Source organism: Rhinatrema bivittatum, chromosome 9 (genome assembly GCF_901001135.1).
Source record: "Rhinatrema bivittatum chromosome 9, aRhiBiv1.1, whole genome shotgun sequence".
NCBI lineage: Eukaryota > Metazoa > Chordata > Amphibia > Gymnophiona > Rhinatrematidae > Rhinatrema > Rhinatrema bivittatum.
In genome coordinates, this window is record NC_042623.1 from 61785011 (window position 1) to 61808740 (window position 23730).

The following is a 23730-nucleotide window of genomic DNA, read 5'->3' on the forward strand; positions in this document are numbered from 1 at the left end:
TTGAGAGCCAGTAGCTCTTTGCACCAGGTGCACAGATACAATCTCTCACCGGTGGGTAAAATGTCATACATGTGACACTCAATGCAAAAGACTAGAAAGCCCCCCTCTTTTTAATTTTGTTGAGTTCCTAATTAAGTTTAGGTTGCTAAGGGAATTAGAATTAGAGTACTTTAAATGTATAGGTCTATTCACTAATTAATCTGCTAGTGACCTACAAGGGGATAATTAAACTCTCAATAAGGGCTGTGCAATATTATGATTTAGATAAGAGCTTGATTGATTTTTAATGAGAAAGTGTCTCTTACCTAAAAATCAAGGGTTGAGCTAGGGGTGGGTGGGAGGGGAAAGACAGACACTATAATTAACTCCCTTTGGCTTGCTTATTATCTCAGACACACACAAACTCTAAAGAATATATCCCACTATTTCATCTTTCTCCAAACCTTTTTAAGTCCTAAGATTTCCCAAAGCTATACTTACCAATCCTCTTTAACCACCATTAAGTTGATCTTCACTCAAAGGATTGAGATGTTTGAGATTCATGTGCCTAATGGTGTGCACTTCTGGTCCTCTTCTACTGCAAAGGATGCCAGGCTTCTGGAAGCTGTGGTTGTGGAGTTTGAAGCCTGGATTTCTTGCTGTGACCTCTGGAGCCTGTCCCAGGGAATGCTGGGAACAGTATGGAGATGAACTTTCCGGTCCTCTTGTTCTGCAAAGGGTGCAGAGCCTCTGGAAGCTGGGGCTGTGGAATTCAAAGACTGGATCGCTTGCTGTGACATCTGGAGTCCTCTCCTGGAGGATGCTGGGAACAGTATGCAGATGAGCCTTCCGGTCCTCTTTTACTGCAAAGGGTGTGGGGCTTCTGGAAACTGGGGCTGTGGAATTTGAAGTTGGTGCTGGTGCTGCGGGGTTTGAAGCCTGGATCGCTTGCTGAACCTCTGGAGCCTCTCCCAGGGGTGCTGGGAACAGTATGGAGATGAACCTTCTGGTCCTCTTCCACTTCAAAGGGTGCGGGGCCTCTGAAAACTGGTGCTGTGGAGTTCGAAGCCTTTATCGCTTGCTGTGACCTCTGGAGTCCTCTCCGTGGGATGCTGGGAACAGTATGCAGATGAGCCTTCCGGTTTTCATCCACTGCAAAATTTGCATGCTGTGTGGCTATACTAAGCTAATGTATTGGCCTCATGCACAGCTGTTTGCGTTGATGCAGATATGACAGATCAGTAGCATTTCTGGAAATGGAGAGCCCGGAACTTTTGGACATGAATTTACTGCAAGCCATTCCCGTGCAGATAGAGCCATAGCAATTCACCTATTATCTGCCAAATCATTTCTCCATAGACAAGTAGAATGAATTAAACACACACATGGTTGACATCATCTGATGACTCCAAGATGGAATTTTTTACTAGTTAGATCTTGAAAGACCCAGAAAGCCATTCTGTTCATGTGCAGCTGGCACCACACAGTTAAATTCCATGAGGCCTCCAATTTGTTCCAGAGAATGAGATGGGTGAATTTTCCAATTTCAGGAGAACGTCTGTTACACTTAAACTTGTTCATGTAATGACCCTTTGACATCGAAGGTTGCCTTCTCTTTAGAGTTATGTATCAAACAAGGTAACGACACCTCTAAGGACATCAACTCTCTGCATAGTACTCTAGACAAAGTTATTGAAGTCAATCTTCGGGCTCGGCCGTGATGCTTCAATAGTTCTTTGATGCTGTTCACTTGCAGTGACGGTGCTGTAATGGAGATTTGTCTTTCTAAGAAGGCTACACAATGTTGACTGCATCAAAGCTATCTCTCATACCTCCAGATTTACTGTATAACTCCATGCACATTGAATGGCTAACTCTCCATTCATCATGTGTGAAGATGTTCTATCCCCAACCACCATTCCTGAGTGAGTACTGGGAGCAGTATATGAAAAAGATGTGAATAAAAATGATATAGTTGATAAAGAAATAATTATAGAATAAACCTACAAACACCGCTATGACTGCTCCTCAGTAATAAACAGAAAACAACAAAAGGGCAGTTCACAATTTATACTCACAAAGACAATCTCATTTCTGTTTTATGCAAAAAGCTTTATTAATCTGAGTGTATGATCAACAATCTATTGCTTAAAAAATCCCTCAACTGGTAAACTATAAAGGTCAACTTTCTAAACTCTAAGAATGTAATCTAGCTAATATGGAAAGCCATACAGGACAATCCCAGTGTCCCACTGGGAGGAGTTAGGTCATGTGGCTGAGGACCTTAGGTTTGTAGTCTTGTACAAGCCCTCTCCCTGTATGAGGGGGTGATTTCAACAGATTGCTAACACAAAAAGAGCAACAATTTATTTATCAGTGGGGCACTGTTACCCCTGATGGCCTTAATAGAGAGGTGAAATGGGATGCCTTCCTGTGAATGGTGTCTTCAGAGTAAAAATTAAAATTAAAAATAAAAATAAAATAAAATATAGAAAATAAATAAAAATAAAAATGAAAACTTTTAGATGGAATTTCAGCATATATAAAATTAGAAGTTGATAATGAAGTATTTTTGTTATAGAAGTTTTCTGTGTAAACAATTTTTTTAGAGCGGGGCATTGTTGCCCATAAAAATTCTATGATAAAGGTTAAACTAAATACTTTTTTAAAACAATGTATCTGAGGGTATAAATAGGTTGCATTAAAATGAATAATCAATAGCAGAGGGTGTGAGTTTGGGTAAAAAGTACTATTCCTGTCCTGTTGTCATAAGAGGAGCTAGATGTCCGTCAAACTATTGGGGAGAGGGGTTATCAGAGGGGTTTAAACATGGGCATACTCATGCTCATGTGAATACCTGTTACAGATTTTGGCTGAGGAGATAATCGCAGTGGGTCCATTTTCTAAGTAAAAACATAAGAAATTGCCATGCTGGGTCAGACCAAGGGTCCATCAAGCCCAGCATCCTGTATCCAACAGAGGCCAAACCAGGCCACAAGAACCTGGCAATTATCCAAACACTAATAAGATCCCATGTTACTGATGCAATTAATAGCCGTGGCTATTCCCTAAGTAAACTTGATTAATAGCCGTTAATGGACTTCTCCTCCAAGAACGTATCCAAACCTTTTTTGAACCCAGCTGCACTAACTGCACTAACCACATCCTCTGGCAACAAATTCCAGAGCTTTATTGTGCGTCAAGTGAAAAAGTGTTGGATTCGTGGATCCTTGGACCGATCGGAACCAGATGCTGAGCCGCTGAGTGAGGTAACAGCGGAGGTCCCGATCGGAAGGCGGCAAGGACGGAGTAGTGAGTGGCTGGAGGAAGATTCCGGAAAGCCCTATGCGACCAAGGGCCGTGGCAAGGAAGGACGAAACGGTGTAGGTGGTACAATGGCGAGAAGATCTTCGCCCTGGAAGCCGAGCCTCCCCCGAGAGGAGCTCGTAGGAGTTCGGCCGCTGGGACTTAGGAGTTTCACCCTGGAAGCCGGCGTCCCCCCAGGAGGAGCCCGTAGGGACCCGGCCGCTGGGACTTAGGAGAGCCCGCAGGGGCGGAGTCAGATGGAGTCCAAGGTTGTCGCTCACCAGTCCAGGGTCGTGCGCTAGAGAATCGTCGCTTGCCAGTCCGGGATCAGAAGCCAAAGGATCGCTGTAAGCCAAACCGGGGTCCGAGAGCCGGGAGTCGTCGTAAGCCAGTCCGAGGTCCAGAGCCAGAGGGATCACCGTAAGCTGCACCGGGGTCAGAAGCCAAGAATCGTCGTAAGCCAGTCCAAAGTCAGAAGCCGAGAATCACCGTAGACCAGTCCGGGATCAGGAAACACAGGAAATCAAGAGGATACAGGAACGCAGCAACTGGAGACAGGGTAAACCTGGGAACCTCGTTGCAAGGCAAGGAAAGTATCTCGGTGCAGGGTTTAAATACCCTGAGCGTCTGACGTCATCCGGAGGGCAGTGCAGTGGTTTCCCGCGCTGGCCCCTTTAAGACCTGGGGCCTGCCGCGCGTGCGCATCTAGGGGGCGGAATCAGCCACGGAGGAACGCCGGCGGAGCGGCAGAGGCCGGAGCGCGGTGCCAGAGGGCCCTGCAGGCCCAGGCGAGGTCGGGACGCGCCGGGGACGCAGCGCCCGAGGTCCCTGCAACCCCGGGAGACCGGAGCCTGAGGCGAAACCGCGGCGGGGTGAGTGCCGATCCCGGGGCCGCCCCGGGATCGCAACAAAAAGAATTTTCTCCGATTAGTCTTAAATGTGCTACTTGCTAACTTCATGGAATGCCCCGTAGCCCTTCTATTATTCGAAAGTATAAATAACCGAGTCACATCTACTCATTCAAGACCTCTCATGATCTTAAAGACCTCTATCATATCCCCCCTCAGCCGTCTCTTCTCCAAGCTGAACAGCCCTAATCTCTTCAGCCTTTCCTCATAGGGGAGCTGTTCCATCCCCTTTATCATTTTCGTTGCCCTTCTCTGTACCTTTTCCATCGCAACTATCTTTTTTGAGATGCGGCGACCAGAATTGTACACAGTATTCAAGGTGTGGTCTCACCATGGAGCGATATAGAGGCATTATGACATTTTCCGTTTTATTAACCATTCCCTTCCTAATAATTCCTAACATTCTGTTTGCTTTTTGACTGCTGCAGCACACTGAGCCAACGATTTTAAAGTATTATCCACTATGATGCCCAGAACCTTTTCCTGGGTGCTAGCTCCTAATATGGAACCTAACATTGTGCAACTACACCAAGGGTTATTTTTCCCTATATGCAACACCTTGCACTTGTCCACATTAAATTTCATCTGCCATTTGGATGCCCAATCTTCCAGTCTTGCAAGGTCCTCCTGTAATGTATCACAGTCTGCTTGTGATTTAACTACTCTGAATAATTTTGTGTTATCTGCAAATTTGATAATGTTACTCGTCGTATTCCTTTCCAGATCATTTATATATATATATATATATATATATATATATATATATATATTGAAAAGCACTGGTCCAAGTACAGATCCCTGAGGCACTCCACTGTTTACCCTTTTCCACTGAGAAAATTGACCATTTAGTCCTACTCTCTGTTTCCTGTCTTTTAACCAGTTTGTAATCCACGAAAGGACATCTCCTCCTATCCCATGACTTTTTAGTTTTCGTAGAAGCCTCTCATGAGGGACTTTGTCAAACGCCTTCTGAAAATCCAAATACACTACATCTACCGGTTCACCTTTATCCACATGTTTATTAACCCCTTCAAAAAAGTGAAGCAGATTTGTTAGGCAAGACTTCCCTTGGGTAAATCCATGTTGACTGTGTTCCATTAAATCATGTCTTTCTATATGCTCTACGATTTTGATCTTGAGAATAGTTTCCACTATTTTTCCTGGCACTGAAGTTAGGCTCACTGGTCTATAGTTACCCGGATCACCCCTGGAGCCTTTTTTAAATATTGGGGTTACATTGGCCACCCTCCAGTCTTCAGGTGTTGTCAGTTTTGTCTGATTAATTATTTCACCTACCGTATTTTCCGGCGTATAAGACGACTTTTTAACCCCTGAAAATCTTTTCGAAAGTCGGGGGTCGTCTTATACGCCGGGTATCGTCTTATAGGGCAGCTCTTCTCACCTGTGTGTCGCGTGCTCCCGGTCTCTCCCGCTGCTCTTCCTTCCCTGCTGCCATTGCCGCTGGGCTATCAGCACGTTCAAGCCCAGCGGGAACGGCAGCGGTGCAAAAAAAATAAAAAAAAGCTGTGGCATCCGCGGCTGGCCTTTTCTTCTTCCTGCGTCTGCATTTCCCCCCCCCTGGACCCGGAACAGGAAGTGATACGCGGTGCGCAGGATGAAGAAAGGCCGTGCCGCGTGATAAAGTAGTAGCGGCCGCTGCAGCATCGGCCCCCGAGCAATTGAAGCAGCCGGTAATCGAGAAAGGAGACAGCAGCAGGAACCTGCGGCGGCCGATGGGATTCTTCTTTCTTGGCCTGCGGGGGCTGGAGGAGGAGGCTCCTGCAGCTACTATTTGTGCTTGGGGGGCGGGGGAGGGGAGAGGAAGTGAGTGAGAGAGAGAGAAGCAGCCAGCCTGTGTGTAAGTGAGAGAATGCATTTGATTGAGAGCATGTGTGTGATTGAGAGAAACTGGTCAGAGAGCTCATGTGTGTGTATATGTGAGAGACAATGAAAGTGACTGCTCAGAGAGATGACTGATGTGTATGTGAGTGTGAGAGAGAGAGAGAGAAAAAGCATGGAAGTGAGAAATCTGGGTATGTGAGAAAGCATGGGAGTAAGAAGCCTGATTATGTGAGAGAGAGCATGGGAGAGGGGGGGCTGTGTGTGTGTGCGTGCATGAGAGAGAGACTGGTTGATTAGGTGACGGTGTGTGTGTGAGAGAAAGAGACTGGTGTGTTTGAATGTGAGAGAAAGAATGTGATTCAGGGAATGAGAAGCCTGTGCACGTGGAGAGTGAGCATGGAAATGAGAGAGAGACTGGTGTGTGTGTGTGTATGAGACAGAGAAAGTGATTATGAGCGTGAGAAGCCTGTATATGTACGATAAGCAGAACACGGGAGTGGGAAGCCTGTGTGTGTGTATGGCATGAGAGAAACTGTTCAGGAAGGTGTCTGGTGTGTGTGTCAAAGACTGGGAAATGATTGGTGTGTGAGAGACAGAAACTGGTCATGGGGGCATGACTGGTATGGTGTGTGTGTGTGAGAGACATGGGCCCTAAGGAAGAGGACCATGAATATAGAGCTTAGCCACTACTGCTGCTTCTGGTGTGTGCCACGGCCTGCATGGAAGGGGAGTAGGAGCACTGCTGGAGGGGGTAAGGAAAGGTGGCTTTTTAAGTTTATTTTTCTTGATTGACTGCCATTTTAATTATTTAATATTATGTGATGTGTCTGCTTTTTTGAAATATTTTATTGATGTTTGGAGAATGTTTAATAGTTTTTATGAGTTTTTAATTGTTGGATGCTATTCTGTTTATAGCTGTTTTGAAACATTTATTCTGCTTATTAGTATAGCTTTACAACTATTTCTGTGGGGATCTATAGCTGCTTGCTAGTTCTGTTTTCCTAATAAGACCAATAATATTGGTTTTTAGGGCCTGATTTAATATTTGTAGTGTTGCCTTTTCATAGATAGGGTTGCTCCTGTTTGAGTGTAAAATTATTTTTTTTCTTAAAAATATGTATAAAAAAGGGGGGGGGGGGGTGTCGTCTTATCGCCCAGTCGTCTTGTACGCCGGAAAATACGGTATTACTTTTTAGTTTTGATTTTAGAAAAATAACGGCAATCCCCTGATGCAGGTGGCAGGTGCTGCCGAAATGCTGCAGCCTCGGGTGTTCCGACACTTTTGTCATGTGCCGTGGTTGTATTGTTTGAAGTGCCAGCATATGGGGTTTCCTTTAAGTGGTCTCCCGATACTTTGAAGAAGCAGCAACAGATACCGGAGTCATTGTGGCTTTTGATCTGCGATGGGGAGCAACGTTAGCTACCATTGACTTGAGCGAGTAGCAGATAAAATAGAAATAATATTAGTCACTGGGGTGATGTTCATTTTCTGACCAATGACTCGGGGCAAAGCAATCAAGCCGCTGTGGTTTTGAGCATGTAGCCTTACCGTGTCATGAACTTTTGGATCTGAAACCGTGCTGGTGTCGTTACTGACTTACCTGTACATCTGTATGGTGTTGAAGAGATTCAGATTTGCACCTGTTATTGCTGTTTAAGGATACATTTGCTTTATGAATGAGAAAACCTTCCCATGTTTTTGAGATCATGATCTTTTGAGGCAATATTGTGCAATGAGTTTTGTGTACAAACATTTTTATCCTTGTTTTTGAGAAGCTCCTAACGGACTTTGGTTTTTATTTTTTTTTCCTTTATTTTTTCCTTGGCTTTTCCTTTATCTTTTTTGTTGTAGTCCTGTGTTGTCTTTGTATTTAGGTGTAATGGGGTCAATGTAGGGTTTAGATTGTCCTGTCCTGTTGACAGTATGTTGTATGGCTTTCTAGATTAACTAGATTGCATTCTTGAGGTTTAGCGACTGGACCTTAATAGTTTATCAGTTGAGGGATTTTTTGAGCAATAGATTGTTGATCATACATTTAGATTAATAAAGCTTTTTTGCATAAAACATAGAATTGAGTTTGTCTATGTGAGCATATATTGTGAACTGTCCTTTTGGTGTCTTCTGTATGGGTCACGCTAGAGAGATAACGTTCGTGGATGGAATAAGTGATAGCTTTATGGAGCAATTGGTTCAGGAACCGACGAGAGAGGGAGCAATTTTAGATCTAATTCTCAGTGGAGCACAGGACTTGGTGAGAGAGGTAACGGTGGTGGGGCCGCTTGGCAATAGTGATCATAATATGATCAAATTTGATTTAATGACTGGAAAAGGAACAGTGTGCAAATCCAAGGCTCTCGTGCTAAACTTTCAAAAGGTAAACCTTGATAAAATGAGAAAAATTGTTAGAAAAAAACTGAAAGGAGCAGCTACAAAAGTAAAAAATGTCCAAGAGGCGTGGTCATTGTTAAAAAATACCATTCTAGAAGCACAGTCCAGATGTATTCCACACATTAAGAAAGGTGGAAAAAAGGCAAAACGATTACCGGCATGGTTAAAAGGGGAGGTGAAAGAAGCTATTTTAGCCAAAAGATCTTCATTCAAAAATTGGAAGAAGGATCCAACAGATGAAAATAGGATAAAGCATAAACATTGGCAAGCTAAATGTAAGACATTGATAAGACAGGCTAAGAGAGAATTTGAAAAGAAGTTGGCTGTAGAGGCAAAAACTCACAGTAAAAACTTTTTTAAATATATCCGAAGCAGAAAGCCTGTGAGGGAGTCAGTTGGACCGTTAGATGATCGAGGGGTTAAAGGGGCACTTAGAGAAGATAAGGCCATCGCGGAAAGATTAAATGATTTCTTTGCTTCAGTGTTTACTGAAGAGGATGTTGGGGAGGTACCCGTAATGGAGAAGGTTTTCATGGGTAATGATTCAGATGGACTGAATCAAATCACGGTGAACCTAGAAGATGTGGTAGGCCTGATTGACAAACTGAAGAGTAGTAAATCACCTGGACCGGATGGTATACACCCCAGAGTTCTGAAGGAACTAAAAAATGAAATTTCAGACCTATTAGTAAAAATTTGTAACTTATCATTAAAATCATCCATTGTACCTGAAGACTGGAGGATAGCAAATGTAACCCCAATATTTAAAAAGGGCTCCAGGGGCGATCCGGGAAACTACAGACCGGTTAGCCTGACTTCAGTGCCAGGAAAAATAGTGGAAAGTGTTCTAAACATCAAAATCACAGAACATATAGAAAGACATGGTTTAATGGAACAAAGTCAGCATGGCTTTACCCAGGGCAAGTCTTGCCTCACAAATCTGCTTCACTTTTTTGAAGGAGTTAATAAACATGTGGATAAAGGTGAACCGGTAGATATAGTATACTTGGATTTTCAGAAGGCGTTTGACAAAGTTCCTCATGAGAGGCTTCTAGGAAAAGTAAAAAGTCATCGGAAAGGTGGCGATGTCCTTTCACGGATTGCAAACTGGCTAAAAGACAGGAAACAGAGAGTAGGATTAAATGGGCAATTTTCTCAGTGGAAGGGAGTGGACAGTGGAGTGCCTCAGGGATCTGTATTGGGACCCTTACTGTTCAATATATTTATAAATGATCTGGAAAGAAATACGACAAGTGAGATAATCAAATTTGCAGATGACACAAAATTGTTCAGAGTAGTTAAATCACAAACAGATTGTGATAAATTGCAGGAAGACCTTGTGAGACTGGAAAATTGGGCATCCAAATGGCAGATGAAATTTAATGTGGATAAGTGCAAGGTGATGCATATAGGGAAAAATAACCCATGCTATAATTACACAATGTTGGGTTCCATATTAGGTGCTACAACCCAAGAAAGAGATCTAGGTGTCATAGTGGATAACACACTGAAATCGTCGGTGCAGTGTGCTGCGGCAGTCAAAAAAGCAAACAGAATGTTGGGAATTATTAGAAAAGGAATGGTGAATAAAACGGAAAATGTCATAATGCCTCTGTATCGCTCCATGGTGAGACCGCACCTTGAATACTGTGTACAATTCTGGTCGCCGCATCTCAAAAAAGATATAATTGCGATGGAGAAGGTACAGAGAAGGGCTACCAAAATGATAAGGGGAATGGAACAACTCCTCTATGAGGAAAGACTAAAGAGGTTAGGACTTTTCAGCTTGGAGAAGAGACGACTGAGGGGGGATATGATAGAGGTGTTTAAAATCATGAGAGGTCTAGAACGGGTAGATGTGAATCGGTTATTTACTCTTTCGGATAGTAGAAAGACTAGGGGGCACTCCATGAAGTTAGCATGGGGCACATTTAAAACTAATCGGAGAAAGTTCTTTTTACTCAACGCACAATTAAACTCTGGAATTTGTTGCCAGAGAATGTGGTTAGTGCAGTTAGTATAGCTGTGTTTAAAAAAGGATTGGATAAGTTCTTGGAGGAGAAGTCCATTACCTGCTATTAAGTTCACTTAGAGAATAGCCACTGCCATTAGCAATGGTTATATGGAATAGACTTAGTTTTTGGGTACTTGCCAGGTTCTTATGGCCTGGATTGGCCACTGTTGGAAACAGGATGCTGGGCTTGATGGACCCTTGGTCTGACCCAGTATGGCATTTTCTTATGTTCTTCTTATGTTCTTATGAAATTTCATTTTTTAGTTCTTTCAGAGCTCCGGGGTGTATCCCATCTGGTCCAGGTGATTTACTGCTCTTCAGTTTGTCAATCTGGCCTACCACATCTTCCAGATTCACCGTGATTTGGTTCAGTTCATCTGAATCATCACCCTTGAAAACCTTCTCCGGAATGAGTATCTCCCCAACATCCTCTTCAGTAAATACCGAAGCAAAGAAATCGTTTAATCATTCCGCGATGACCATATCTTCCTTAAGTGCCCCTTTAACCCCTCAATCATCTAACGATCCAACCGACTCCCTCGCAGGTTTTCTGCTTTGGATATATTTAAAAAAGATTTTATTGTGAGTTTTTGCCTCTACAGCCAACTTCTTTTCATATTCTCTCTTAGACTGTCTTATCAATGTCTTACATTTAACTTGCCAGTGCTTATGCTTAATCCTATTTTATTCTCATGGATCCTTCTTCCAATTTTTGAATGAAGATCTTTTGGCTAAAATAGCCTCTTTTTAGCCATACTGGCAATCATTTGACCTTTCTTCCACCTTTCTTAATGCGAGGAATACATATGGACTGTGCTTCTAGGATGGTATTTTTTAACAATGTCTATGCCTGTTGCACATTTTTTAATTTTGTAGCTGCACGTTTCAATTATTTTTTTAACTATTTTTCTCATTTTATCAAAGTTTCCCTTTTGAAAGTTTAGTGCTAGAGCCGTGGATTTACTTACTGTCCCCCTTTCAGTTATTAATTGAAATCCTGTTTCAATTGATCCTATTATGTTCACTATTGCCAAGCAGCCCCACCACCGTTACCTCTTTCACTAAACCCTGCGCACACCTGAAAATTAGATCTAAATTTGCTCCCTCTCTCGTTGGTTCTTTAACCAATTGCTCCATAAAAATGTCTTTTATTGTATCCAGGAACTTTATCTCTCTAGCACAGGGGTCGGGAACCCATGGCTCGCGAGCCAGATATGGCTCTTTTGAGGGCTGCATCTGGCTCGCAGACAAGTGTCGCCATACTTCGCGGTTCCCCGCTGACCCAGCTGCTCCCCGGTCCTCCGCCGCCCGGGCTTAAAATGCTGTCAGCCCGGGCGGAACGCGGCAGGACAGCTGGAGTCAGCGGCACCGGCGTGCTCTCTTCTCCTCCCCCCCCCCCCCCCGCGGCCCGGAAGAGGAAGTGGAGAGCATCGGGTGCCTGCGCGGGAAGAAGAGACCACACTAGCGTGGTCTCTTCTTCCGCGCAGGCACCCGATGCTCACCACTTCCTCTTCCGGGCCGCGGGGGGGAGGAGAAGAGTGCACGCCGACTGGAGTCATCCGGGTGCCTGCGCGGGAGTCATCGGGTGTCAGCCGGGTGCCAGCGCTGGAGTCATCGGGTGCCTGCGCGGGTCTTCCCGCGCAGGCACCCGGCTGACACCCGATGACTCCCGCGCAGGCACCCGGATGACTCCAGTCGGCGTGCTCTCTTCTCCTCCCCCCCCCCCCCCGCGGCCCGGAAGAGGAAGTGGAGAGCATCGGACCCGCGCAGGCACCCTAGTGTCCGACGGGAAGAAGACTGCAGCGCGGCTCGGAGGAAAATGAAAATCTTCAACCGCGGCCGATGGGACTCCGCCTTCGCCTCCGCGAGGGCTGAAAATGAAGGAGGTTAGCGTTGGGAGGTGGCTGCTGCTGCCGCGAGTTCCCGGGGGGGGGGGGAGAGAGAGAGAGTGAATGAATGAGCGAGCAAGCATGTGTGTTTGAGATCCTGTGTGTGTGAGTGAGAGATTGCATGTATGTGAATGATTGAGAGCCTGTATATGTGAAAGAGAGTATGTCTGTGATTGAGATCCTGCCTGTGAGAGAGAGAGCATGAATGTAAGTTTACCATTGGGAACCTGTATGTGTAAGTTTGTAATTGAAAACCTGTTTGTTTGAAAGAGTATGTGTGTATGATTGAGATCCTTTGTGTGTGAGAGAGATCATGTGTATGTATGATTAAGAGCCTGTGTGTATAAGTAAGAGAGAGATCATGTATGTCTGTGTCTGATTGACAGCTGGTTTAGGTGATGGAGCATGTGAGTATGTGATTGAGAGCATGTGTTTAAATGAGAGAGAGAGACCATGTGTGTCTGTGTGATTGAGAGCTGATTTAGGTGAGGGAGCATGTGAGTATGTGATTGAGAGCCTGTGTGTAAATGAGAGAAAGAGAGGACATGTTTGTAAGCATGTGAATGAGAGTCTGTGTGTGAGAGAAAAAGACAGCATGTATTTATGTGATTGAAAGCCTGTGTGTGTGTAAGCGTGAAAAGATAGACAGCATGTGTGTAAATGTGTAATTAAGAGCCTATATAAGTGAGAGAGAAAAAACATTTGTATATGTGAGTGACTGAGAGCATGTGTGTATAGGTGTGTCATTGAGAGCCAGTGTGAGAGAGAGCGCTGGTATGTGACTGAGAGAGGAGAAAGTTCCAAGCAAACCACCCCACCTCCTGCTAATTCAGAACAATCTCAGGACACCTGGATATCAAACGTTCCCAGGTATGCAGAGCAAAAAAAATTTTGTATCCTTATTATTTTTCATTACTGGATCTTTGTGTCTGCTATTTTGAAATATTTTGTTGGTATCTGGAAATGTTTTATATGAGTTTTTAATTATTGGATATTCCACTCATCAGCTGTTTCGAAATATGTTCTTTTTGTTAGTACAGTTTTACTGCTGATGATTTTATATTTCTTGATTTGTTTTATAAGGATGTGTGATGTTTCTTTTTTCCTTTGTTACACTGCATACAGAGACTCTGGCTTGTTGCAGTTTCCAATTCAGTTTTTGTCTGCATGCTTCTTGTTATGCGTTTTAGTCTCTTTATTCTATGTTAGGTGAGGGACAGCACGTGATTCAGGTGAGGTTTTCTGCTGGCGTGTAGTTTCTGTGTAGGACTCTATAGCAGCCTGACTTGGTCCGTTTTCCTAATAGGAGATGTATTGGTGTCTTAAGGCCTGGTGTAATATTTTCAGAGACTTATTGTACTTTAAAAGTGTGATCTTACATAAAATGCACACATTTACTTGTATTTAGTTTTAAACATATTGTATGGCTCTCATGGAATTACATTTTAAAATATGTGGCGTTTATGGCTCTCTCAGCCAAAAAGGTTCCTGACCCCTGCTCTAGCATGTCCTGATGGTTTACTTACCCAGTCAATATTGGGGTAATTGAAATCTCCCATTATTATTGCACCAGCAATTTGGCTAGCTTCCCTAATTTCTCCTAGGACAAGCAAGATGGTAATCCTCACAGATTCACATCATCAAATGGAGCCCATCACGGAAACTTTTGTCAAAGTTTCTAGAAGCTTTGAATGACACACTGAGCATGCACAGCATGCCAGTATCCGAGCATCCATGCGAGGTCCCCCTTCAGTCTCTCTTTTTCCGCAGTGTGGTTGCCACATGGTTTGTAGAGCTCTGCTTCATTCTCTTTTTTTTTGTGCTCATTTCGGGAATTTTTCTCCATTTTTCTCCATTTCATCAATGGGTCCCTCTTTTAGGTGCGGTAGTTAAAAACATTCTCTTTTTTGCAGACGATTCCAGGACTCCCACTTCTAGGTGGCCCTGGTCATTGACCACATGCCGGTAGTTTTTTCATGGCATCCTGCTTTCATCGGTGCCCCCAGTGCCCACGGATCATGTCCATTACAGATCCGTATGAGGTTTGCATCCTCTGCCTGGGGGCCTCTCATGACATCTGAGGCTGTGTGATCAGATGACCCCAAGGGCTGTCGTGCTCGTCTCGATAAAATGGAGAAACCTTTTGGTTCTAAAAAGTTTGTTCTATCAACACTGGCATCAGAGTCCCTGACACCCGGGGGTCAAAGGGAGCCCCTCAATATGCTTCCCCTTGCCACTCCCCTGACAACATCTGCTAAAGACAGAGGAAACTGTGATCAGTCCTCCATGATCTCACCGGTTTCCAGGACAACGGGATCCTCTGCTTCCTCGGCGCTGGGGAAAGACCGGGCCAAGCATTGTGGGAGATCTTGTAAGCATCGACACAGGTTGCCGTTGACGCATAGCTCTGCTTCCAGTGCGGTGCTGGCGGCTGCCGCACCGCCACTAAAGCAACCTCGTGATATGGAGGTCCCATCCTCTGATAAACCCGGGAGTCCCAGGCGTTCCCCCCTGACATCAGTGCTGGGCACCATGCTTCCTCAGAGAGTCAAGGAAGCACCGGTGATGCCTCGTCCCCCTCCCTCAGTCCTGGCTTCACTTGACTTTCAGGAGCAGCTGGACCACAGGGTGTAGAGCGCAGTGCTCTGAGCTCTGTGGAGCGTTGAGCCGTCTCTACCACCATCCCCACACCGGTGCTGGAGCTTCCACCATCTATTTTAGCACCCTTGCACAAGCATCTGGACGTCCTTCTCTGTGCCTTCCCGACACAAGTGGTGCCCGAGGGGCCCTCGGTACCCCAGCAGCCACCAATCACTCCATCAGGAGTGATCCCCATTATTGGGTCCTCTGAGGAGGAAGATGCGGCTGGTGCCGCAGCCCCGAAGCCTTGGTTCCCTGAGCCTTTACCTTGGCCCTCTGGCCTTCCGAGGCCCACGGTTCCCCTGTTGCCAGTGAGACCACCAATTCCCCTGCTGCCCTCGGTGCCTTTGAGGCCCTCGGAGCTCAGGGCCAGGGAGTTCCTCAGGCATTGCCTGCACAGGTTTCACGATGGCCTCAGTAAGGAAGAAGGCCCTTATGACCCGTGGTGTGACGACTCTTCCGAGTCATCATCCGAACTCTTGGACGATCCCCTTTCAGAGCCTTCCCCACTGGAGGAAAAGTGTCAGTCTCCACCGGGGGACCTCTTCTTTGCGGGGTTTGTTAGGGTCGTGGCCGAGGCTATCCCCTTCCAGCTTCTCACGGAGGAGGATGTGCGACATAAATTGTTGGCGGTACTCCAATTTGTCAACGCTCCTAAGGAGATAGTGGCCATTCCCATTCATTGCATCTTTAAGGAGCTTCTCCTTAGAATGTGGGAACATCCAATCTCCATCGCTCTAGTAAATAGGAAGGCGGATGCTACCTACCTGGTGCAGCAAGCATTAGGGTTTGAGAGGTGGCATCTCCCTCACCAGTCTGTGGTTGTGGAGTCCGCTCTCAAAAAGGCCAAGCGCTCCCACACCCATGCCTCTTCCCTCTGGGGCGGGAATATAGGGAACTGGATTCTTTGGGTAGGAAGGTCTTTTAGGACACTATTCCCATTCCCCGTATCACCTCCTACCAGCTGTACATGACTCAGTACAACCAGAACCTTTGGAAACAGGTCCAGGAACTTGCAAAAAGCCTCCCCAGCAGCAACAGGAGCTGTTGTCCAGTTGGGTCTGGAAGCTGGGAAACACGAGGTGAGGTCCACCTACGACATTTTTTAGATAGCTGCCTGGGTGGCTGCCGTGGGCTATGGCACCCGCAGCATGGCCTGGCTTTGGACTTCCGACCTCTGTCCAGAGGTGCAGGAGACGCTGGCTGGCCTCCCATGTATGGGTGATAACCTTTTTGGGGATAAGGTCAGAGATGCGGTAGGTCAGTTGAAGGATCACCATGAAACCCTCCAACAACTCTCCGCTAGTGCTTCAGACCCACCCTCCTCTGCCAGAAAATCTTCCAATAATAAAATCATAAGAAGGAAATAATAATTTAAGAAGAAGCAAAATCGAGAGTAATGATAGATTGAACTGGGAGTAATGTAATCAATCATAATTCAAATCATTGGATAAAAGACCATGTTTTTAGTTGTTTTTTTAAACTTGAGAAAATATATGTTCCTTTTCTTTTCTACACTGTAAGATGGTGCCTCCGAATTCCACTTATTTTATGTATTTCTTCTATTTGAATGTTGTATCATCTATTTTATTAGCAACAAGGAAAACAATTTGAACTTCAATAATTTTGAATATTTGTCATTAGTTTTATATTTCTATTAATACATTTTTTTCTATTTCTAGGTATGATGTTGATTCAAAGAGTCATAACCTATCAAAGCATGTAAGTTTTCTTTAACTAAAATAATCATTTTAGTTTTTAAAAAGGGAATTTACATATTTAAAAATATGAAGTCCATGTTTTCTGTAGGATGTAGTTTAAGAATTATATTATTCTATCTTTTTTTTAGTGAACAGTTTTTGTTCTATCCATGTATCATACATATTTTGTTTTCTTTTAAGGTTAGAACAAATCTTTTCTTACACTTGTCAACTTAAAATATTAATTTACATTTTGTGGATATTGTTTAAGGAACAATATATGAAAACATATAGACAGTTGCTGAGGCTTGGTTATCCAGGTAAAATAATTTGAAAATTGTCCTGATTGTTGACTGTAAGCCTATGTAAAACATAATGCATTGGGACGGGACTCCCCCAGCACTTCAGAAATGTCTCATGAAAGTCATAAACAATCAAAGCTAAAATGGACAAATTTCACCAAAGACAAATTGTCTCAAAGCTGTTGGGGCAATAATTAAATGCTTATTCACATGTTTACTTGTGTAAAAGCAGGACTTACTGTCCACTTGGAGTGGAGTAGCAACCTGGTGGTTCATATCCCACTGCTGCTTCTTGTGACCTTGGGCATATCACTTCACTCTCCATTGCTTCAGGTACAAAATTTAGATAATGAGCCTTCTAGAGACAGTACCTGAATGTAATCTGTTTTGAAGTGGCTGAAAAATGAAATATAAATCTAAATAAATAAATAGCTGTGCTCAAAGTGGACATTTTAGGGAACAGGTTTAGAGCAGGGTCATGAAAATATGTGCAGGGAGGTGTCTCAGGCCCTCTTCTAGGTCAGTTATGCTCTGTTTGTGGTGACTGGATCCCGTAGGCTGACCCTCTTCTGACTTCAGTTGCTGGAGGCACTCATAGATACTGAGTGATATAGAACTGGTGTTGCTGTATCTTAGTGTTAAGCATGGAACCTTGGAACACCTTGCTGAAATCGTCAAGGTAGCAGTTGTCCTTGCCAGGTGGGGGATTGGAGTAGAGTCTGGTTTTTCTGGCCTTCTTCATAGCTCATTCCACCACTACCGAAGCATGCGGTAGCTGCACTGAGGTATAATGTAGATACTTCCGCATCCTGAATTTTAGTTCCGTCCTTCTGGATGTGGTGGGTGTAGAGAAAGGTGTTTCCCAGGCTTTATCCATGATGGCGTCCAAGACCGAATGGGAGGGTAAAGCCGTAGGTTCAGCTGGAACATCAAAAATGTTTAGGAGGTCATGCACCTCTGCCCTTGGATCAGGTAATTTTTGGTTTCCAGATTTAAAACCGAGCCCATCTTCTCAATAAATCTGGAGTAGGAAAGGTCTTCTGGGGGTGACACTGGTTCACGTGGGTCCTCTGGTGGGTTGGAGGGAATTCCTGTGGAAGAGCTCGGTGATAGTGGAGGGGAACAATGCAGGGTTCAGGCACCTGTGGACTAGGTAGTATGTCCAGATCCTCACCTTCCGAGAGACCTTGTGGAGGAGTAGGGGGAGTGGAATGATCAGAGCCCTCTACAGAGGGGCTTGAGGGGGAATGAGGTTGTTGAGAAAGGATGACGGAATTGAAGAAGGCCTAAAGAAGCCCTGTGATTTGTGACATTGTTTGCAAGACCACTCTAACATCCTGGGGGTATGCTTGGACATCCTCCTCTTTATAGGTGGGGAGGCATCTGAGAGTCCTCCGTGTGAAGAATGTCTGGATGTGGACTTTGTCTGTCCGAAGCCTTCAGTCACCATTACAGTCAGAGGAGGAGGAAGAGGAGCAGCGTGAATGATGGGGTACATCCCCCTCTGATTCCCTGGAGTTCTCCAAATCCAATAGGAGGAGGAGTAGAGGAGTTGGAGCGCCAGGGGCTCTCTGCAGTAGAGTCCCTGGGCTATGTATCTTTGGGCCTTGACAAGTGGTGCTCAATGTGGCGCGTTTTTTCCTTTGCTTTTCCCTGTTTTGAAATCGAATGCATTATATGCTTCGGCTCACCCATCGCTCCATGGTGTGTCGGGTGCATCGGTGCGGATGCTGGTGACTGAATCGGGCATGGTGATGGTAGCGAAGTATCTGTGCTCTGCTTCAGGTGTGTCGAGAGGTGATATGTGTCAGCCGACACACGATGCTTTTCTCTGTGTCGTGCCCGTTGCCCCAGCTCCATGCCGCTGGAGGATTCCCTCCAGTGCAGACAATGCACTCGGCACTTGGGCCATTCCCGGGTTGGAAATAGACTCTTTTTGGGCCCTTTTATGGGAATCTTCTGCGGCTTTACCTCCACTCTCCGAGGGTTTCGGTTTAGAGGAGGGTTGCAGGGTGGAGGCCCATTTGACCTCCTTGGGTTGGTTGGGTTCTTGGCCTGGGAAAGACTGGGCTGACCACTGCCGGGTATAGGAGCCCGATGTGGCATTCTCTCCATCCCTGAGTCAGGTGATCTTCACGGCCCTCTGGGCTCTGGGGGACATTCTTCCGCAGTCCCGGCAGGTTGCCATGTCATGGTCCAACCCCAAGCATAGGGAGCACTTGGATGCATTGCATCGGTATTGGTGGCCCCAGGGATACTGATAGTGCTATCCATGCTGTCTATCTTGGTAATAGGTACATTTGGGGGGGGGGGGGGAAGCTTCCCCAAGACACTGTGGAACTTTGGAAAGTAGACCATCCCTCAGTCATCAGAAAGCCTTTATTTATTTGATTTATATTCCGCTTTCTGGAGCCATAACTGGTAGACTGGTGTGTATTCCATTTCCATAACTGATTTTGATTTCTGGCTCAGAGTCTGACGATTCCTGGAAATGTGATTGTGGGTCTGAAGACTTCATGAATAGAAGGAATATACAGGCCTCCCTTTTCCCTTCATAGGTAAAGAGTAGATCCCCTTCTGAAAATCTCTCCTTCATTGATTTTGTTAAGGAATTGACTAAGGCTATTCCCTTTGATTTGGTGAAGGAGATAGAACTTAAAGGACCTCTAATTTCTCAGTTGCCCCAATCCCTAGTGGCAGCGCCTGTCCACAAAGTCCTGAGAAAGGTTCAGATAAGAATGTGAGAAACTCCTCTCTCTGTACCTCCAGTAAATAAGAAGGCATATGTAAAATATCACATCCTGAAATCTCCTAGATTTGATAAGTCTCAGTTTCCAGACCAATTTATTGTGGTCTATCTCTCAGGAAGGCAAATAAATTCAAGAATCATTCTTCAGTGCACCTGGTGAAAGATTCTTGGATTCTTGACCTTTCTGGGAGGAAGATTAACCAAAATGCTATGCTTAACACCTTTATAGCTTCTTACCAGCTCTTCATTGTGTAATATGTGCATTCCATACTGAAAAGGGTAAGAGAATTATCACATTTTCTTTTTCAAGAGAAGCTTATGATTTTGTTCAACTGTTTGACTCAGGATAGGAATGTGGGAGATATCTAGTCAGACTGACCCATGATGCTTTTGAGATGGCATTGAGAGACTGTACAGTGGCTGTTGGTACTATCATAACTGCATGCTTCATAGAGGAGTGATATATAGAATAAGCTTGCTTTAGTGCCCTGCAAGAGAGACAATCTCTTTGATGATAAGGTCAGAGAGGCAGTGGATCTACTAAAAGAGCACTGTTCTGCATTTCAGATTCTCTCTATAGCAAACTTTTGTTTCACCCTTCTCATCTTCTTGGAGATTCTGAAGTGACCCACTAAGCAGACACTTCTATCCACTGAAGAGGAGTTTTCCTCTGTTCCTTTGTTCCCATCAGCAACAGGGTTCTTGCCCTAGACCTAGAGAGCACAGAGCCATAGACAAAGAGTTTACTGAAAGAGGAAGAGCGAAACTGTGAAAGTAGTCAGGAATGCAAAAATTCAAATGGAAGAAAAAATAGCAACTATGGTAAAACAGGGGGCAATACTATAATAGAAGGAAGTGCAAAAATGGCATTGTGAAAGTCAGAGGTGAAGGAGAGTGGGCACTAAGGTGGTGGAGTGGATTATACATTGATTGATGGACAGGAGACAGTATGTAACGGTAAAAGGAACCTACTCTGAAGAGAAAGCTGTGTTAAGCGGAGTGCCCCAGGGATCGGTTTTGGGTCCAGTTCTGTTCAATACCTTTGTGAGCAACATTGCGGAAGCGATTGAATGTAAAGTTTGTCTATTTGCGGATGATACTAAGATCTGCAACAGAGTGGACATACCTGAAGGAATAGAGAGAATGAAAAGTGATTTAAGAATGGCTGAAGATTTGGCGGCGGGGATTCAGTGCCAAGAAGTGAAAAGTCATGCATTTGGGATACATTTCTACATCTGTAAAATAGAAAATTCCTTTGCCTATACTAGTTCTGATCCCAGAATCAGACAGCTCTTCCCCAGCAGTTCCTCCAAATGGATTTGACCATCATTCTGTGTGGAAAAAATGTGGCTGGAGATTGTGAAGAAGTACTTTAAAGTTATGCAAGGCTTGCCTCCTCCTTCCCTTTTAGAACAATGTTTCAAATTCTGAACACTATGGCTTCCAAGCTGGGCAGTCAATCCACTATTCCACCTTTTCAATGTAGACATGAAAAAGATTCAGACTCAAATTCATTCTCTGTCTCACAATTTACCTTCTTCAATGTCTAGGACAACATCTATGGAGAAAACTGTAACAGGTTCTCTCTGTAAACAGCAAAATAAATCAGCCACAAAATCCCACCCACCTTTGGTGTGTTAGTAAGACTAAGGAGATTTGCGTGGCAGGTGGCTGTGTGGAAAGAGTCTTTTCATGCTCACAAAAACCTTGGTCTTTCTGAGCTCCGAGAGAGCTTTTTCCCTCTCAGCGCCATCACATGACATCAGTCATTTGTGTTGCTGTCTTATTCTCCTATCTATGGAGACGCTTGTTTCTGGTCAGCAATTTTGCTTTTTCCAGGTAATAGGCGTTTCTAGTTAATAAATCTTCCAATAAACAGTGTGCTATTGTATATTCATTTATTTCAATAAAACCATTAATAAACTTTCAGATTCCATTAAATAAAGCTCAAGAATCATTACAGAAATTTATGTATATATTCATAGCATTTATCTGTCTAATAAATATATACTATGAAAATGTCATTATTATATGATGGATTTTATGGCTTGAGCACAGTAGGTCATACAATTTAAAATGCTATTCCTTTGTTAAACTTGAATAAACATACATTATTAAAACAAGTATCCAATAAACCAGACTTTTTTTTTTTAAATACCGTATTTTTCGCTCCATAAGATGCACCTGACTATAAGACGTACCTCGGATTCAGAGGGGGAAAATTAAAAAAAAAAAAATGGTGTGCTAAACCGGCTCTGTTCCCGGACGCCTGTGCGTCTTATGGAGCAAATTAGGGGAGTGCATAAAATGTTTTTTTGTCCCCATTTCATTTTCGGGTCTGGGGAGGGCCATTTTGGTCCACTCCCCAGATCAGAAAATTTTTATCGTTCTCTTTCTGTGGTAACCCCTTTAAATTTAATTTAAAGGGGTTACCACAGAAACCCCTTTAAATTTAATTAACTACAAACCCCCCCTCCTGCCCCCCCCCCAAGACCTGCCAAAAGTCCCAGGGGGCTGTCGGCCCTTGGGCTGATGGCCCAAGTGCAGGAGATCGCTCCCCGGACCCCTGCTGGACCACCAGGGACTTTTGGCAGGTCTTGGGGGGTCAGGAGGGTGGGGGGTTGTAGTTAGTTTTTTTTTTTTTTTTAATATTCGCTCCATAAGATGCACAGACATTTTCCCCCCACTTTTGGGGGAAAAAAAGTGTGTCTTATAGAGCGAAAAATACGGTACCTGTTTTCTGTATTTAATAATATTACAGATAAGCAATTGCTTTGATAAATCAACTATCCTATAATAAACAAGGGTTTATGAGGAATGATCGCAAAGCTATTTAGGGACAACTAAATAAATACCAGCACTTGAAATTTGGTAGGTATTGAAGTTTGTTATTGTGGAAAATAGATTAGAGGTTTAGAGTTTGCATCTTATGTTGCTCTTTCCTTTTATTTTATCTAGGATTTTCTGGGACAAGTGTTTTGTACACTAGGAGAGATAGTTGGATCACAGGGAAGCAGACTGGAAAAATGTGTAGCGTAAGTACAGATTTTTAAAATATTGAATAAAATTGTTATGTACAATGCATTCAGACTTAATATATGTATGTACGTATACTATTCTATTATATATATAATTGTATAAAATATTTATGGTTTTGGACCAATGGATTTTCCTATTTCAGCTTTTAAGGTTGTATTAAGTACTAAACTATTACAGGGTATGTATGATCTCTTTATTTTTAGATTGATATCTCTTTAACAAAAAAACAGCCTGCTATCTCACAGAAAATAAAGGTTTGATTGAAAACAGAAAGTGATATTGCTAGTAACTGCCTAATATTTAGGGTTGCTTTTGCTGCCAAGGCATAATGTTATGCGTTTATTTTCATTTTAAAGTCAAATGAGAAGCACAGATTTAAGACACAAGTTGTTACTTTTATATTTACATTTGTGTTGTAGAAATGGCAGCAAGTAAAAAACTATTTAGTAGTAGCTGAAAGAAACAACAAAAGCACATCTCTGAAATGTTCTCAGGGCTGTTAAAATTATTTTTAATTTTACAAGTTAAAAAATGGTTCTATTTTACAAAAATAAGCAGCTCTCCAAATTAAACATTCAGAGTATGTAGCTATTTTATGTTATAATAGTCCAATAATATGAATTAGACTGAAAGCCAAGAAAGTGGATTTGTGGTATAAATGTTTTGTAGGTGGTGCAGTGTTAGTGGCAGATTGATGAGGTTCCTATTGTATATTCACACAGCATCATCCTTTTGTATTAACTTGCTCATTTTGCTTTGACTTGATGAAGCTATTAAGCTCTTTAAAGCTAGTCATAAATGTTATTGTTAATCCAATGAAAAGGATAATGTAATGTCGTTGACTTTTATTTCTGAACATCCACATTTTGACTTATTTAACACATGAGTACGTGATGTTTTGGGTCAATCATACTGTTCAGTTTCTCTTTGCTAACTGTATATAACTACTAGCAAAAAGTGTCCAGCATTGCTC

The 23730-nt window shown here is 43.7% G+C and overlaps 1 protein-coding gene across 3 annotated transcripts in view; it reads left to right on the top strand.

Annotated features, from left to right (window-relative positions):
• The window catches only part of CPNE8 (copine 8), a 587797-nt gene that overhangs the window by 137635 nt on the left and 426432 nt on the right, over nt 1-23730 (top strand). For all 3 annotated transcript variants that reach the window (XM_029615275.1, XM_029615273.1, XM_029615272.1), the window contains exons 5-6: nt 16650-16689; nt 22677-22753. In XM_029615275.1, the coding sequence (XP_029471135.1) occupies nt 16650-16689; nt 22677-22753 (117 nt within the window). The remainder of the gene's footprint in view (nt 1-16649; nt 16690-22676; nt 22754-23730) is intronic.